We start from the raw sequence: 17,842 nt of genomic DNA on the forward strand, positions 1-17,842 counted from the left end.
CCTCTTCCAGCTCTCCTCTTCTGTTCTCCATCTCTGGTGGCTGGGGGCTGTGCTGGCCCTGGAGCCTTGCTTGGCTGCACCCTCGGGTGTCCCATCCCACCCCCAGCTCTCACTGAGCTCCCCAGCCCTGGCAGGACCAGTCCTGGGGAAAGAAACAGAGGGACACAGGGGATGGGGGCGGGGGGGGAGGCTCAGCACCACCCAGGGATGCTGCCCCCCTCCCCATCCCACTGACACCTCTCCCTGGGCCCATCTTACAGGTGATGTTACTCGGAGACTCGGGCGTGGGGAAAACCTGCTTCCTGCTCCAGTTCAAAGACGGGGCCTTTCTCTCCGGGACGTTCATAGCCACCGTGGGCATAGATTTCCGGGTGAGACCACCACGGCTGCTGGCCCCTGGCCTTCCCTGACCCACACCTCAGCCAGGATGGGGTGCTGGGAAGGGGGGGACAGGGGGTTGCCAGCCTCTGTGCCCCAAATAATCTCTCAACCAGCTGCAGGGGCTCGCTGAAACCCTTCCACCTCACCCAGTGGTAGCAGGCAGAAGAGCCCTTGGGAATGTCACCTCTTACCTTGAAAGCAGCAAGTAGGGGTGTGCAGAGGATGGTCTGATGGACACTGGCTGGGATGCAGCCACTGGCTTGGAGGGGCAGACACTGGCAGTGGAAATGTGTCCCTAAAGGGCTGGACGGGGCTGCTGAGGAGTTGACAAGGTCACTGGTGCCGTACAAACCCTCCCGCTGCTCTCTGTGCACCAAACTTCAGCTGTGGGGTCTCTCTGGGAACACATGGGCAGGCAGAGCTGTGTCCAGCGTGTTGGGGCAGCGTTGCAGCGGGCTGGGAGTCACTGGGAGTCACTGGGAGCTGGGGGGGGGAAGGGGAAGGGGTGTCCCCAGGCAGGGCTCTGCCTGCGGCTGCTGACACATGTCAAGCGCGGTCGGCGCTTCCTCTGCCTCTGCTGTTTTTCTGCTGCCTTTGCTTCCTGGGCTGCTCTTGCAGGGGAGGGCTGGGGTTGGGTGAGCAGAAGCTGGGGCAGAGGGCTGTGGGTTCACTTTGGAGGGGGTCTAGTGGCCTGTCCCCCCCAGATAAAGTCATGCAGAAAGGAAAAGCTGCTGTGTCCCACTGCTGGGCTCAGCACCGCTGACCCCAGGGGTGTTACAGCTCGTACCTACCTGCTCTGCCTCCTGTCAGCACCCCCTCCAGCAGCTCACAGCTTGCTGCCAGCTGGTAATTTCCAGTGCCTCCTACATCCCATTTTTTGTTTTATTCAGCTCATTTTCTCAACTTTTATCATCTCCACACGGGCTGAATTTCCATTTCAAACAATTCCAGGCAACCAAATTATTTATAGGGGTCTTCTCTTTCCAGAATCATCCCTCCAAGTACAATTCTTTGAGTCTTAAAATAGCCCTTTAGAAACTTCTGCTTTTCTTGTCTTGGGCCTCTGGAGAGAAGTCCCTGCTCTTCTGAGCTGGGTACAGGGATTGCCTAAGCCCTCTCTGGTAACTGCCTTCCCTGCTTGCTTGCAAGTGTTGCTTCACTTCCCCAGCTCAGTACGTACAACCACTTTTAAGGGTGAAGCAGGGCTCCCACCAGCAAGGAAACCTGACCTGGTTGCCCAGCATCACCCACTGAGCATCCCCAGGCAGCTCATAACATCTGAAGGCCTTAAATTGCTGCAAACAGCCCAATTTTTTAGCACAGCCTCGGTTCCTTCAGCACATGGAGCAGAGGAATCCAGGCAGAAGGGTCAGCCTGCATCATTAGCTAGCTCGTTAGGGGACTGGGAGACACAAGACAGGGATGCTGGCTCATCCAAAGCAGGCTGGGATCTTGCTGTTGTGTCTCCATCTGGACCTGATTCTGCCCTGTTCCACCCTGGCACAAGGGGATGCTGCTCCCAGGTATCCCTGTAGCTGCCAGGTGACAACGCAGCCCCCCAGCAGGACCAGGGTTTGTAGCAGTGAGGCTCCAACATCCAGCCCCACAGGCAGCCTGGCTTCATCCTGCCAGCCTGTGGAGAGCAGCCACAGGGCTTGGGCACGGCCAGCTCCACACCAGGTCTGGCCAGCGCCGGTGCTAAGATGCATTTGGGACTGATGAACGTGCTCTCCTTCTCCTCTGCAGAACAAAGTGGTGGCCGTGGATGGTGTGAAGGTGAAGTTGCAGGTGAGAAATTGGGAGGGGGTGAGAAATTCCCAGCCAGATTGCTGGAAACACCCTCCCCGTCCCGCCAAGGCTGGGTGCGGTGTCGGTGTCGGCAGGGTTGGGAACCACAGGGACATTCCCAGATTGGGGTGGGGGGGGTTTCCCCTCCCTGCTCTCACTGGGGTGGCTTCTTGGCAGATCTGGGACACAGCAGGACAGGAGCGATTCCGCAGCGTCACCCACGCCTACTACAGAGATGCCCAAGGTGGGTTTTGGGTCTGGTGGGGATGGGGGAGACGGGCAGGGTGCATCCCTGGAAGCGGGGCAAGGTCTCTGCTTCTTCCCTTCCAGCCCTGCTCCTGCTCTACGATATCACAAGCAAGATGTCCTTCGACAACATCCGCGTGAGTCCCCTCCATGGGTTGAGAGGGGGGGGTGTGGGTGTCTCCCCAGGGATGGGGGCTGGGGGTGCCCCACATGCCTTGCTGAGTGGTTGGGGCAGTTTGAAGCCTGTTTTCCACATAGGCACCGGGTGTTTTGGCCAGAGCCAGGTGGCTGGGAGCTCGTCCCCAGGGTGCCTGGCTGGGTGCTGCACGGCTGGGTGACTTTTGTTTAGGGACACGGTAGGTTGGCTGGAGGGGGAAAAGGCAGCTTGGGGTGGATGTGAGCTTGGGCTGCAGCCAGGAGGTGGGCGGTTTTGGGACTGCTCAGCCGTGATGCTGGAATGGTTCCCATCAATTCATTTTCCCAGGACTTGGCAGGAGGGAGACAAGGGCTGGGGGGGGTGGGGTGGGGGTACCACTCACCCCAACACAGCTGTGCTGCCCCACAGGCCTGGCTGACAGAGATCCATGAGTATGCCCAGAAGGACGTGGTCATCATGCTGCTGGGCAATAAGGTGTGTGCAGAGCCCTCCTTCCCCCGGCGCTGTGCCGTGCCCTTCCCACCTCCCCTGGCTGTGGAGTGATGTGGCTGGGGATTCTGCCTGCCCTGCCTGCTGCTTTCTGGGCTCAGCCAGGCACAGAGATGACCCCAGAGGTTTGGGGGAATTGGGGGGGGGAGGGTGGCAGTGTCCCCGGCAGCCAGTGGGGGGCAGCACGAGGCTGAGCTCCTGGGACGGGATGCTTCCCTGTAAGGGATGCTGCTGGGCACGGAATACCCACCCAGGTCCTGGGTGAACCCCCAGATTCCAGGTAGTCCCAAGTCCAGGATGCCAACCAGGTCCCACATTCTCTTCTGGGATCCCAGTTAGTCCCGTGTGCCCGATGCCCGACTGGGTCCTGGATTTTCCCCTGGGGCTGGGTGCCCCCTGGATCCTAGGTGATGCTAGGGACCCAATTCCCAGCAGGGTACCAGATGGCCCCCTGGTTCCTGGATACCGCCAGGTGATGGATTCCGCCCCAGGGCCCTGGTGTCCCCAGGTCCCACCCCCACATCCTGAATGCCACCAGATACACAACAGGTCCCAGTTTTTTCTCAGAGCACAGGATGTTCCCGAGTCCCTGGCAGTCCCCTGTGCACCCCACGCTGCCTGCTCTCCAGATGCCCCCTGGGTGCCAGCTGGCCCTGGTATGCAGTGACACTGTCCTTTCCTTGGCAGGCTGATGTGAGCAGCGAGAGGGCTGTGAGGACGGAGGATGGAGCATTACTGGCCAGGGTGAGCCATGCCGGGGTCTAACCTGTCTGCAGCCTCCCCAGACAATTGCACATGGCTCAGGGTCTCCACACGGCTGTGCTGTCCCTTCTGCTGGGTGCCCAGACCTGCCTGGCTGCAGCACAGGCAGTGTGGCAGCCTCTTGCAGGAAGCACCTGGGGCAAGGCAGGGAGGGGATGGCACCTTGTCCCCAAGCCTTGGGCAGGTGACAGGGACGATTTGGAGGGACAGGAGGGCATTTTGGGTCTGAATGCTGATGGGGCCATGCTGCCCTTGCAGGAGTACGGGGTGCCTTTCATGGAGACGAGCGCCAAGACGGGCATGAACGTGGAGCTGGCCTTCCTGGCCATTGCCAAGTGAGTACCTGGGGGACCCAGGCATGGGAAGAGGGGGTGTTCCCATGGCCCCACCACCTCCTGCACTGGTAGTGGAGCAGGCGGGGGGGGGATAACACAGCCCCACCACCCCAGGGAGTTGAAGCGGCGTGCGGTGCAGCTACCAGACGAGCCCCGCTTCGAGATCCACGACTACATTGAGTCGCAGCAGAAGAAATCCGGCTGCTGTGCCTTCGCCTGAGAGGGTCTGGGAGGAGCCGGCAGCGCTGGGGCCACAGGCAGGCAGGAGGCAGAGCAGGGGCCCGATCCCGTCCTCAGGCACCTGAGGGAACCAGGCACTGACAAGCCAAGCGTGGACTGAACACTATGGCAGAGCGGAGCGTGCACAAGGAGCAGCCATCGCCTCGGCCCCAGGACCCAGGGGCTGGATCCTGCTGCCCTGCACAGCAATGCCTGGAGTGTACTGTGTGCCCCTGGAGGAATAACCACAGAGTGATGACTGCCAGCCTGGCCAGCGAGCCAGGGCGATGCCCCCATCACCCGAGCGGGATGCAGGATATGGCCCTGCACCCAACTGTGGTACCACTGGAGGGGCATGGAAAAGCCCCAGTGCAGCCCTTGGCCCTCTCCTTCCCTAAAGCCATTCCTGCTCTTCACACTGCTTCCATCTGGCTGGAAGGGCCTGATCCAGATCCCATGTTCCTGGTGCTGCTGGGCTCTGGCTTCCCTCCAGGGAGCCTCAGCTCTGCCTCCCGAGCTGCCCCATGCCTGGGTGCAGCTGGTGCCCACACTTGGCCTGGCTCCTTGCTGCTGTGGTTGCTGCTGTCATCTTTTATCTTCCTGCTGCCGTGAGGGCAGCGACGTCCCAGTTGTGTCCTGGTTCTGCCAAAGGGAAGGGCTGGGATGGGGAAGCATCCGGCCAAAGCTGGTCCCTGCCTGCACAGCGAGGGTGAGAAATAAAACCCCTGGGAGTGCCCAAGTGATGCTTGGGACATTTCTAGTACATACAGCAAAAGAAAAACCTTTATTTCCCCCATCTTGTAGCCACAGGAATTAATGACCTTTTTTTTTTAGTGGGAAAAGCCTTTTTCTTTTCAAAACCATCTCCAGTCTCATGCAGGCTGGAGCTGGGGGGGTGGAGGTGCCCACAATGGCCTGGGATGCTGTGCCTGCCTGCTCCCAAGGCAGGCTGGGCTTCTCCATCACTGCTCATGTAATACAACTGTCTCTTCCTGCCACTGGCACGTAGAAGCTGAAACCCCACTCTCTGGAGAGCAGATGCCCGAGATGCTTCAGCCAGTAAGTGCTGCTATGCTGGGCACTGGTGAAGCATGGGGTACGAGTCTTGGGCCTCATGTTGCTGCACACCTCCGGTGCTCAGCCTGGCTCTGCCGACCCCTGCGGCACGCTGCAGCCTCCCCTGAGCACTATGGCAAGACAGTGAAGACTTGGTTATGCAGCTGAAGCGAGGGGCAGCTGTGGAGGGCACAGCGACGCTGCACGTGGGAGTTGGAGCCTGGCCGGTACATCTGTCCCGCCAGCATCTTCCCTGGCCCCACGCCTGAGCTGCTCATCTCTCACTGGCCCTGGGGCCTCTTTCGCCTCTGCTCTGCTCCTGGGTCCCTCTTTGCAAGTTTACAGATTAAAGCTGGGTATTTTTGAGGCTTTGCATCTGCCTGGTTGTTTATTGCGTGAGAAATCCCTGCCCTGGGTCTGCGACGTGGGAGGCTGCTGCGCCCCGGCGCTGCGGAGCGGCGGGACCTGGGGGGGGGGGGGGCCCTGGGAGCAGCTGTGGGGAGGGGGAAGCGCCCACAGCCCCTTCCTCCCCGCTGGGGCTTTCGTTGCACATTTCAGACAGTCCAAAGGTGAGAGGGTAAGAGTAAACACGGCCTGTTAAATTAAAACCAACCTCCTCCCCTGCTGTTCTCATGGTGCGGAGTCCAGCATTCCCCAAATAACTCTGTCTTCCCACCAATGGCATTGCTGCTGCCGCTTGGCTGATGTCGGCAAAAAAATGCTGGATGGCTTCAACACAAACAGACGTTGGCTCTTTTCAGCTTCCCCCCCTCCAGCCTGAGCTCCCTTAACGTCACAGGGAGCTGCGGAGGGCCCTGGCAGGAGGAGGCAGCTGGGCTGCGGTGGCCATGCCTGCGCCCTGCGGGCACTGCTGGGGGTCTGCGGGACACAAAAGCAGCTCCTGCTGCTTCCTTTGCTGCTGCTTTTCCTCCTTATCGCGGTCCCCTGCACAAACCAGCCCTCTGGGGCTGGGTTTTGTTTCCTGACTTGGGGCAGCGTTCCCAAAAAGTGTCCCCCCCCAGTCTTCCTTCCCCCCCCCCTCCAAACACACACGCTCGTGGGGCCCTGCCACTCACGGCCCCAGTGCTATGGGGAGGGCTGCTCTGTGTCGATGCCTCTGGTGATGGAGCCCCCCCAGTCCTGGGGCTGAACCGCCACACGCTTGTCCTGGTTTTCCTCTCTGCAGGAATCTACTGCTGGCCGCCGTGGGATTCCTCTCTGCCGCCTTTCTCAGGGCTGAGCAGCCACAGGCGAATGCTCAGCCGAGTGGAGGGAACAAATGAGCCCACCCTGAGCACCCAGCTCAGCGGGGCTGGAGCATGGCCATGGCCTGGCACATGGCCGGGGTGGGGGGTCCCCACAGCAGCGAGGCCTCGGTGCAGAGCTGCCTGGGAGGGCCACATCCTGCGCCGTGCTGCCCTCACCTCCTCACTCACCTGGCTGCCGCCCGGTTAAACGTGATCCCCGCTGCCCTGGGGACTTTGGCCAGCCTGAACGTCAGCCAGGCCCGGCAGGGAGAGACAGTGACGGTGCCTCCGTGCCACCCTGCCCAGGATGATCCCTGGAGCCAGGGCCCGGCTCCGGCTGGCACCCGCAGCAGCCCAGGCTTGCTGCTGCCTCGCTCTGCCCTGGCTGACCCAGCACCCCAGGATCTCACGCTCCTGGAACCCCTCAGCCCGTTCTCCAAGCAGCACACACAGGGGCTGGGCAAATCCCCCCCCCCAGGTTTCTCCAGTCTCCATACCCCAGCCCCTCCCCACCGGGATGCCGAGCGGGGTTCAGGGGTGCTGTGGGGAGCAGGGGTGCTGTCTCCTTTCCATCACACAGCGGGTTACGGGCGAGCACGGCCCCCGCTGGTTCCGGGGGAGCTTTTGAAGCTCCGAGCATCCCCCCAGTGCTGGGGCCGGCGGTGGAAGCGATGCTCGAGGGCCGGGTGAGAGGATGGGGAGGCCAAGTCCCGAAAGGCGGAGATGTGCCCCCCCCCCCCCCATCCCAGGGACGTGCCCCGGGGAAGGCGGGCAGCGCCCCGCCAGTCTCCAGCCACCCTGGGGCAGCCTGCGCTGACCCCGGGGAGTGGGTGGGTAGAGGAGGGAACAGAGCCGGGCCCCGTGGGGGTCTCAGCGGGGAGCGGGGCCACCCCGGCCGTCGGACGGAGGGAGGCGGAGGTGGCCCCGGGGGAGCGACGCGGCCCCATGGGACCCGCCGGGCCTGGCAGCCGGCGGCGAGACCCCGGCGCCCCCGCAGCACCGGGGAGATCATTTGCATAACTCCACCCACTAGATTTGCATAGTCACGCCCACCCACATCCTTATTTGGTATTCTCCCCACTCCCCCGCTCTCCTATTGGCTGGTACCACCCAGCGCCCCGCCCCGCTTTTAAAGCTGCCAGTCAGGGGTGGGACGCGCAGAGGCGCTCGGCGCGGGCGGCGGGAACGGGCGGCGGACCCGCGACCGCCCCTCCCGCCATGAGCAGCGACGTGGGGTCCGCGGCGCGGCTGTGCCGCCTGGAGCGGGGGCCGGACGGCTACGGCTTCCACCTGCACGGCGAGAAGGGCAAGCCGGGCCAGTTCATCCGGCTGGTGGAGGCGGGGTCGCCGGCCGAGCGCTCGGGGCTGCGGGCCGGGGACCGGCTGCTGGAGGTGGATGGCGAGAACGTGGAGCGGGAGAGCCACCAGCAGGTGGTGGAGCGCATCCGAGCCGCCGCCGGCGTCGTCAGCCTCCTGGTCGTGGACCCGGTGGCCGACGAGCAGCTGCAGAAGCGGGGCGGGGCGGGCACCGAGCCCCCCGTGAGCAGCGGGCAGGCGACCCCGGAGCCGGCGGAGCCCGCGGCGCGGGAGCCCAGCGGCGGCCAGCGGGTAAATGGGCTGCTGGGGGGCGGGGGGGGGACGACTTCGGGTCCTGCAGAGTTTGGGGAAGGGGTCGGGTCGGGACCGGCTCCGGTCATCACTTTGAGCCGAGCGAGCGGGACCTGCGGCAGCCGCGCCTGTCCCGGCCTCCCCCGGGCTCTCAGCGTGGTTGTTGCTCTCGGTTTCTTTTTGATTCTTGGCTGTAGACGCGGCTCCCCGGGCGTACGGGGCCCCCGGGGCCCTGCTGCCTTTCCTGTCTGACTCGAGATGCTTTTCTGCCGCTGAGCGCTTCGCTGTACCCGCCGCGCTGGGTGCGGAGCGGGGGCGGGCGGGCGGGCGCGGATGTTCGCACCCAGCGAAGCCCGTCACGTCCCGGAGCCCTTTGTGCTGCTGGGTGGTAAAACGGAGCGAGAAAAGCAACAGGGAGCGAAGACACTGGTGAGCTTCGAGGTGCGGGTGAGCCCCTGCCCGGGGGCTGGGCTGAGGGCAGCTGACATCGACCCGCTCCAAAATACAGCCCAAAAAAAGCACTGTGGTTGAGGGTATTTTGGGGGGGCTGTGGCTGCAGGTGTTGGTGGCAGTCACTTATGTCCTGAGTGAGTCCGGTCTCTGCTGCGGGGCGGAGATGCTGGAGCCCATCCTGGGCTGGAGGGACTGGTCCCACCGTGAGTCCCCTGCATGCAGACACTTACTAATTCAGGAATGTCGTCCTTGGCAGCGTGTGGGAGGTAGGGTTTGCACAAGTAGAGTGATGTAGGACGGTGAGAAATTGAGAAAGAGCTGACCTTTCCTGCCCGGAGCGGTTCCTAAGAGACGCCTTGGGCTGCTGGAGTTAATACTGCTTTTATTTACCCAGCAAAAACTGATGTTTGTTGTTGCAACAGAGATGGGGATGGTCTTTCCAGGAAGCAGGCTCCTGGTGTCCCTGGGGCGTGGGACTTCCCGAGGAGCTCTTATGATCTGCATCCAAAGGCCGCTTGCAGGGATGGCTGGTGGGAAGGGCTGAGCCCCCAGCTCCTGGTGCCAGTGAAGGGTTGGTGCCACGGAGCCTTCCCAGTGCTGATGCTGAGCCCCAGGCGGACTTTGGTGCCTCGCTGAGCTGTTGTCACGCAGGGTTTTGCTGAGGATCAGTGTTTTTATTAGTTTAGTGTCTCCTGTTGGACTTCAGCCTTGTGCCAGCTGCCCTTTGCCCCTGGGCGGGCTGATCCGCTGCAGGGCACCGGTCTCATCCCTGCCTGGGTGAAGCACCACTCTGGCACCTCCCATGGGGTTGTTCAGGTGGGAACAATCCGACTCTGCCCCTGTCGCTGCCTGGTTTGCTCACTGTGGCATCTCTGGTCCCTTGGGTCTGGCCCTGTGCCGAGCTGCGGTGAGCATGCTTGCCCTCCTGTATGTCACAGTGCCAGCGCTCCCTCAGGGACAGTGAGACCGTCTGTGCTGTGCTTTCCGCTCCCATATCTTCTCCATGGGCTGGATAAAATAAAAGGGATGTAGCTGATGGAGCTCAGGCGAGTCCCCTGCCAGGCTCGGGGGGGACTGAGGACATGCAGCCCCCGAGGGGGACAGTGCTGGGACTTGCTGCTGGCCCGAGCGATGCAAAGGGTGTGGGAAACTGGAGGTGTCCCACAGGTTTGGAGGGCAGGCGTGGGGCGCAGCCCGTGTGGAGTCACCATGGGTGGTTTGTCTCTGTACCAGGAGCAGGAAGTGGGTGATGGGGGTGACATTGCCGCACACCCGGGGATGATGTCTCAACAGGTAGCAGGAAATCTTGCGGCTGGGGGCAGGGCCGGCTGCTCGGTGCAGGAGAGCAAAGGCAAACACGTTTGGAGATGTCTCCCCAGCTGGGTGCCTGACGAGCAGGGTGGGAAGATGCCAGGCGGGATGCTGAGCCAAGCTGGAGCAGGCAGAAAGGGATTTCTCTCCGGAGAGCCAGGAACACACTGGTGTGCCTGTTCTCTGGCCACTGGCAGGCAGCCGGTGCTGGCCGCCCCATCCCCCCGCAGCCCCTGACACCCCATCCCAGCCCTGCAGGTTGGTGGGATTCCCCTGGGATAGCTGCAGGCAGAGGGGGAGGTTTGCATGTGCCAGAGTCCTGTTTGCTTTATTGGGCTGGACTCGCCTTTATTTGCTTAATGAGCCTGGAGACACTCGCTGCCGGGAGAGCCGGCCGGCCGTGTCCGCACCCTCCCTGCCTGGGACCCAGCGAGGGTTTGGCATCTTCCACCTGCGGGCAGGATCCGACCTCTCTGCAAACCCTGCTGGGTCCTGCCTGCTCAGGACCCCCTCCATGCCAGGGAGCTTGGGTACCCCCAGTGCTGGGCATGGGCTGAGGAGGTTTTGGGGGTGGTGTGGTGGGTTCCCTTCTCTTCTGTATAAAACCCTGGGCGTGCAGATCCTCCCAGTGCTGGGCGTGGAGGTTGAGAGCCTCCCTGGAGGCATCGGGTCCGTGCAGTCATCCCTCCTCTGTGGCGCCAAGCCAGTGAGGTGACAGTTTTACACCCCAAGGCCACTCTCGCATCCGGGGGGGCCTACACTGCAGGGACCGTCCCCAGTGACAGCTCTTCCCCTCCCACCACCACCCCCCCCCACGCCCCAACGTTTCCGGAAGCTCGGGAGTGTCTTGAGAAAGTTTCTTGCAAACCACAGGGTGTTTGAGCAGGGCCCAGGCAGGGGCTGGGGCAGCTTTTACCTGGACAAGGCTTCTGCTGCCAGCCCCGGGCTTCCCTCTCGCAAATTTGGTGCTAAATTCTAGCCCTCCCTGCCAGTGATGCTCATCCCTCCTTGTAAAACCCAGGTGAGCCTCCCAGAGCTGGGTTTTGGGGTACCACCCCACCACCACCCCCCATTTGGGAGCTTTGCACTGGGGGTAGCTGGCGTGTAATTAGGACATGAATTAAATTTCCTCTCAAGGCAGCTGCATGAAAAGCAGCTCCAGTCAAATGGGACGTGACAGGGATGCTGTGAGGAGGCTGTTTTGCATCCCCTTTGTATGAAGCCCGAATGCGTGCGCCAGATTTCGGGACCCGTGTGAATTTGCTGGCCCAGGCATCCTTGGAGCTGTTGTGTTTCTCTTTGAGGAACCAGGAGCGTTGATCCCCACAGGCTTGTTGCTGCTTGTAGGGCTGCAGGGAGTTTCCTGGGTCTCGGGGCTTCCAAAGCTGCCCTGAAATTGCTGTTGTGGGGCAGGGAGTTGGGGAGCAGGTCCTGGCACACTGCGTGGTTGGGGTCCCTGGAGCTGAAGGTGCTGGGCAGGGATGGTCCTGCATGCCTCTGGAGGGGCCCCGAGTCCTGTTCCAGGGCAGGAATAGGGACGTGATGCTGCTGAGCGCCCCATCCCAAATGGGCATCTCTGGGCAGGAGATGTCCCCCCACCGCCCTCCCCACTGGAGCTTGTAATTGCTTGTAAGGAGGCTCTGCTGGCTAATCCCTGCTCCAGCGCAGTGGGAGGGCTGCTGGCATTGGAGGAGAGGATGCAGAAGCTCAGAGAAATTAGGGGCATTTCCGTTTTCCTGCTGTCCAGTTCCTGCCTGAACCCCCCTTTCCAGGGCTGGGCTGGGGCAGGAACGCCAGGACGTGCTGCCTTCCTCCACCACCTCCTGGTTTTGTCCTTGGTTTGGGTCATCTCTGTCCCCACCCTCACTCGGGATTGGTGCCTGGGTGGAGGGTGCAGACGCAGCAGCCTCTGCACCACGTGAACCTGCTGCTGCCTGGACACGGGGACCCGGGCATCGCCCACGGCACAGCCCCTGGCACAGCCAGGGGCAGCCCTGGGCGAAGTCGAGGTGTCGCAATCCTGCACCCAGCTGGGGAACCCGCTGTGGGAGACACCTCCAGCTCCCCGGGAGCACCCAGGCTGTCACAGCTGGCATTGCTCAGCTGAGCAACCAACGGGTGGAGCGGGTCCTGTGTGACTCCCGGTGTCCCAGGCTCACCTTTGCTCCCCGGCAGAGCCAGCTGGGTGCTTGGCAGAGCCAGCTGGGTGCTTGCATGTGCCTTTGTCCTGGGGCGTTGGCGAGTGGTGCCGGGGTGGCACCCGGCCTTGAACGTGGACGAGGGCATCATGCAAAGGACAGGGGTTTATTGCGGCTGCAGATGCATCACCCCAGCCCTTGCAGGGTGCCAGCACCCCATGGACCAGGCTTTCCTGGTGGGGGGGGGAAGGGGAATTCATGGTGAGAAGGGAGCATGCTGTATGTTGGGGTGGGAAGAGCAGCATGGTGTGGATACGGCAGGGGAAATCCCTCAAGTGCCCCTGCCCCCCAGTGCCATGGGTACCAAATAACAACCCCCTGAGTGAGGAACATTTCAGGGGCTCTGGCATGCCTTGGCTGCTGGGAGAGCCCTACCAAAGCTGGGGGTCCTGGCAGGATCAAACCGTGTCAGTAGGTAGCAGCAGGGTTTGGGTGCTGGGGCCAGAGCCACCCTGACCACACTACACACAGGCAGCTGGTTCGTGTCTCCTGCTGCCTTTGATTCTTCCTGGACATCCTGCTGCCCACTGGGCGAGCGAAGGCAGCTCCTCTTTGCCATCCCATATGGATTCCTGGGATGCTCCTTGTTCTTCCGCTGCCACAATGTGGGGAATTGTGCTGTTATTGGGCTCATGGGGAGCCGGGTGCAGGACCTTGGCTGCTCTGGTCTGTTCCCCAGCTCTGAGTGCTGGTGGATCAGTGGGTCAGGGTGAAACTGGGCTCAGACAAGCTGGGTGTAGCCTCCTGGAGAGGTGGATATTTCATGCTGTGCTGCCCTGGTCGAGCTGGTTCCTCTGTTTTGCAATCACAGAGGGTCGTGTCAGGTTGTGGGGGTGTGCTTTGTATCGGGTCTGCTCTGTCTGGCTCCCTGCTTGAGCTCCTTGTGCCCCTTCCCTGCCAACAACAGCTGTGGGCAGCTTTGCAGAGGATCCTGCCAGCCCCACTGATGGGTTTGCTATGAGGGGGTGCTGGAGGGGTTCTGCACTGGTGGCTGAGACTTCTCTGGTAGCAAGGGCTGCCAGGGTGGGGTGAGGGTGCTTCCCAGCAGTGTGGGCTACTTCCTCCTCCACCTTCACGGGGCAGTTGTAATCCCAGTTCCTAAAGGAAGAATGTGGTCTAAGGACAGACATAATAACATGGTGCTGTAACGTTTCATTGCAATTAGCATGCCCTGCACCTAATTAACTAACTAGAGCCTGGGTTCATAGGGTGTTTTGGCATCCTGTGTCCCAACTCGAAGTGCCTGGGTGATGTTCCTACCACCCGAGCAGACGTGTGGTGGTCCCAGACCACCCCTGGGGGCTCCAGGAGCAGCTTTCCCATGTGCTGTCCCTGTTGCAGGAGGAGCTGCGGCCTCGGCTGTGCCACATGAAGAAGGGCTCCAATGGCTACGGCTTCAACCTGCACAGCGACAAGAGCCGCCCGGGGCAGTTCGTGCGCGCTGTCGACCCCGACTCGCCAGCTGAGGCGGCAGGACTGCTCCCCCAGGACCGCATCATCGAGGTATGCCCGCAGGGTGGGGGTCTCCTTGGTGCCTGGGAGGGGAGGTGCCCTTTGCCAGGAGGGTGCACAGTGTCCCTGGTGACTCAATGGAGCCGCCCGACCTGTGCCAGCCTGCCGGTCCCCACCCAGGGTGAGCAGCACTGCAGAGAGCTGGGGCTCAGCGCTAATTAGCTGGCAGGGGGTTAAGTGGCAGCAACACTGTCCCCTGCGTGGGAGTGTCCCTGGAGTGGGGCAGATTGAGGACAAGGTGCACGATGGCCCCAAACCCCGCTGCCAGCTGTGACCAGGGTGGGGATGGGGACAGGGTTTGTACTAGGTGGGATGGTGACTCATGAGGGCAGGGAGCAGCTGAGCCCTGTCCCCACTGCTCTGGGGCTGCTGCCTCTCTTGGGGCAAAGCTTTGGGGTCTCTGGGGGCTGTGCCATGGCATGGAGGCTTTGTACCTTGCTTATGGTGCCCACCTCCTGCACCAGCCCTGTGCCCTGCTAGGCACTCCCTGCCAGCTTTGCCCATATGATCCCGTGCTAATCACTAGGAGGAAAATCTGCTTTTAATGAGGTTTGCTGGCTTCACCGCTAATCCCCGCCAGGCTGCGGATACCTGCGGGGGCTGTGGGGCGGCCGTGCTGGGGTTGGGACTGGTACAAAGGGTGGAGCTGCTGGGGGATGGCTGTCCCCCTGCCCCCAGCAGTGACGTGGTGCCGTGTCTGCAGGTGAACGGGGTGTGCATGGAGGGCAAGCAGCACGCCGACGTGGTGGCTGCCATCAAGGCTGGTGGTGACGAGACCAGGCTGCTGGTGGTGGACGTCCTCACGGATGAGTTCTTCAAGAAGTGCAAGGTGGTGCCCTCTGAAGAGCACCTGGCAGGTGGGCTGGGGGCTGTGCTACAGGGAGGGGGGGTTGTGCCTCCTCTGCTGGCTCTGTGTCACCTTGTCACCAAACCTGGGGTTGCTGGAGGGTGTCCTTGAGCCCTGGGAGGCAGAGGTCTCGTTGCTGTGGGGCCAACCAGGGTCACCTGGCTTCGGCATTCCCTGCCCGTGCCAGGGCAGCGGGACTCACGTGTGCTCTGTGGGAAGGCAGGTTTATGGCCCCTGTGGTTGCACTTTGGCAGGGCTTATGGCTCAGGGAGCAAACGGGCAGCAGCTGCCCTTCGCTCACCTCAGCACCCGTGGCCTCCTCCCTGCTGTGTGATGGGGAACAACTGGGGGTCTCGCTGGGCTCTGTGTCATGGCTGTCATCATGGCAGGGATGTGCTTGGCAGCATCCCCCTGTGCCACAGGGCTGGCTCTGAGGGGGGGGGGTTAAAAAATCTGGGACCTGGATAGACCCTGTGCAGCCTTTGGTGGGCACTGCTGTGCCTGCCGGTGAGGGGGTCAGGCAGGAGGGGACAGAGCAAATGCACCCTCACCCACACCCCTGTCCTCACCCTGCAGGTCCCTTGCCAGAACCAGTTGCCAATGGTGATGTAGGGAAGGTAAGAGAGCTTCATCTTGCTTCTAATCCCTTTCGTGCCAGGCTCTGGGCTGTGACCCTGCCCCATGAGGTGTCCCCCTGCCCATGATGGGTGATGCCACCAAGGACCATGACGCTCCTGGGCTGTCCCATAAGAGCGAGTACCACTAGGAAGGAGACTGGGAGCCAGGGCCACTTAGGAAGGTGGTGCTGCAAGGCTGTGTCTGGAGGTGGCTGCGATGCCTCCCTTTCTCCTCCTCCACACTCATACCACTGCAGGCCTGGGAGCCCTTAGACTGTGGGGAGGTAGCATCCAGCCCTGCAGCTGCCTTCCTCCTCCTCCTGCTAAAGCCAGGGCAGCCAGGCTGGGGTTTAATCCTTCCCTGCCCCGGATGGGCCGCACTAAAGGTATTTATGAGCCTGGAGCTCATGGGGGATTATGTGTGGGGAGGATGGATTTTGTGGCTCCCTGGGTGGGACTCACAGCTCTGGGAGCCGTTCCCAAACCTCGGGGCTGGAGCTGCTCCACTCACTCCCTGCTCCCCTCCCCCAGGAAAACAGTGGAGACCAACGGTCCAACTCGGTGTCCGAGAGCCCGTCCAGCCCCGGGCCACTGGCTGTGTCCCCCAGCTCCAGTGAGACACACAGTGAGGTAGGGCTGGGGATGCTGGGGGGAGGCGGTAGAAGGGGGCTGTCCCAGGGGGACACTGTGGGGCTGACACAGCATCTTGTCCCCCAGCCCGACACACAGGACAGTGAGAAGCGTCATTCAGCATCCAGCTCCCTCCTGGACCTCGACATCCCGCTGGCAGTGGCCAAGGAGCGGGCACACCAGAAAAGGACCAGCAAACGGGCACCTCAGATGGACTGGAGCAAGAAAAATGAACTGTTCAGCAACCTGTGAAGGCCCTGGGGTGAGGGTCCACTGGCTCCCCCCTCCTGGCTTTGCACCCACCTCTCCTGCATCCCCCTCTTCCCTGCCATGGGCTCCCGGCAGGGATGCGGGATTACTCCCCACCACCCTGACCTGAGGGAATGGGGCTCGGTGGCCAGCAAGCATCCCTGTAGTGGGGTCCTGGGTGGTGGGTTTAAGGTAGAGAGAGCTGGGGGGGTGCTGGGGGGGCTGCCTCTACCCGTGAGCTTGGCCCCAGGGTGCTTCTTAAGCCCTGTCTTGGAGCCCTGCAAACACCTAGGCACAAGCAGGGGTTCTGGGGGGATTTGGTGGGGGATGACAAACAGTTCTGATCTCTGCTGTTCCCTGGTTCTTCCCCCACCCCAAACCCCATCTCCATTTAAGCCCCCCCTCCTTCCCCAATTACCTTTTAACTGCAAAACCTGAGGCTTTTAGTGACTTAGGAAACTTCCCCTGTCTGGCCACCCACCACAGCAACTCCGCAGGGTGTCTGACCCCTGCCTGGCAAGCTCCGTCCATGATGACCCTGTCCCTTCACCCCTCTGCCAGTGGGTACAAGGAGGGATGCGGGTGCCTGGCATAGCAGGGATTCCCCCAGCACCCTGCCCCTGGGGTTATTTTGGGAGAGGAGAGAGTACCTGGAGCCAGCACAGCAAGCAATAATCATCTCCTTTGCTCCTGGAGACAGAGCTGATCAGGGTTTGAATCCGACACTGTTTAATTTAAAGGCTTCTCAATAGACTGTTTGGGGTTGGGTTTTTTTTTCTCCAAAATAAGAATTTTCCAATCACACTGTTCAGTTTATTTTATTTTTTAAAAAATGTATTTTGTGGAAATTCTTCCTGTGGATGTTTTGTTTCCGTGTGTCGCCATCGGGTGTTGTCGTACTGTCCAGCTCTAAAGAAATTCTGTTTACTGGAATAAACCTTCCTGACTTCACATCTCCAGTTTAAGGCTAAATCCTTCCAAAGCCTGAGGCTGTGCAGGGGCTGGCTGGGGGCTGCTGTGCTCCTGGGACTGGGGGAAGAAGCAGGTAAAGCTCCCAGCTGTGGGGAACACTGGGGTTGAGCTGGGTGCCCTCTCAGCACCCAAGCTGGGGGGGTTGGGGAGGGACTGGTTGGTCCCAGTGTGGGTTAATGCCTCGGGGTGATTAAAGGGTTCTAATCCCCCAGGGCGTGCTGGGGGTGGGGGGAGGTGTGAGGCTCTAATCTGGGTCTGCTGGCCTGGTTGGAGGGCAGCAGCGCTGCTGGGGGCAGCCCAAATCTGTCCCCAAAGCTCTGTCACGCTGCCAGGGCTATTTTTAAGCCAATGTGGGGCATTTTATACAGGGCCAAGGGAAGTGCTGCTGCTGTGTGCCAGTGTGGGGGCACACTGTGCCTGGGGGGGCTCAGCAGGGCTGGGCTGGTGGCACCACAGCAGCACTGGGGAGGGTGGGATGGTGGCTGCTTGGGGACAGGGTTGTGCCCTGGGCTATGCCCAGCACCTTCACTTCCTCTCCCTCTGCAGTGTCTTTTTTTTTTGGCACTCCACACCCCAGCTGAGCCCCTCTACCTGAGCAGAGGAGCCATCGCAGAGCTCTGCAACTCAAAGGAACACCGAGTGACAAAGTGCCACCAGACCTGCAGGGGACATGCAGACTCTCACTCCCCCTTGGAAGCTGGGGGAGCCAGGTTCAACCTGCCCTGTCCTCCAAAGCCCTGTCCTCCAGTGCTTCTGGGCAGAGGT

General features: G+C 61.6%; 2 protein-coding genes across 2 annotated transcripts; both read left to right on the forward strand.

Annotated features, from left to right (window-relative positions):
* Positions 1–263: 263 nt before the first annotated feature.
* On the forward strand, positions 264–4,962 carry RAB37 (RAB37, member RAS oncogene family; the record flags this gene model as incomplete). The annotated part of the gene is made up of 8 exons (XM_084273586.1): positions 264–371; positions 2,128–2,169; positions 2,347–2,413; positions 2,500–2,552; positions 2,981–3,046; positions 3,749–3,805; positions 4,082–4,158; positions 4,273–4,962. 8 exons carry the CDS (start codon positions 264–266, stop codon positions 4,376–4,378), a joined length of 576 nt encoding a protein of 191 aa, XP_084129712.1. The 3' UTR covers positions 4,379–4,962.
* A 2,897-nt stretch (positions 4,963–7,859) lies between these two features.
* NHERF1 (NHERF family PDZ scaffold protein 1) lies at positions 7,860–17,058 on the forward strand. Its single transcript, XM_084273461.1, has 6 exons — positions 7,860–8,288; positions 13,592–13,753; positions 14,466–14,619; positions 15,186–15,226; positions 15,758–15,856; positions 15,944–17,058. Exons 1-6 carry the CDS (start codon positions 7,899–7,901, stop codon positions 16,106–16,108), a joined length of 1,011 nt encoding a protein of 336 aa, XP_084129587.1. The 5' UTR covers positions 7,860–7,898; the 3' UTR covers positions 16,109–17,058.
* The last annotated feature ends 784 nt before the right edge of the window (positions 17,059–17,842 follow it).

This window comes from Gallinula chloropus, assembly GCF_964237585.1.
Source record: "Gallinula chloropus genome assembly, chromosome: 20".
Lineage (NCBI taxonomy): Eukaryota > Metazoa > Chordata > Aves > Gruiformes > Rallidae > Gallinula > Gallinula chloropus.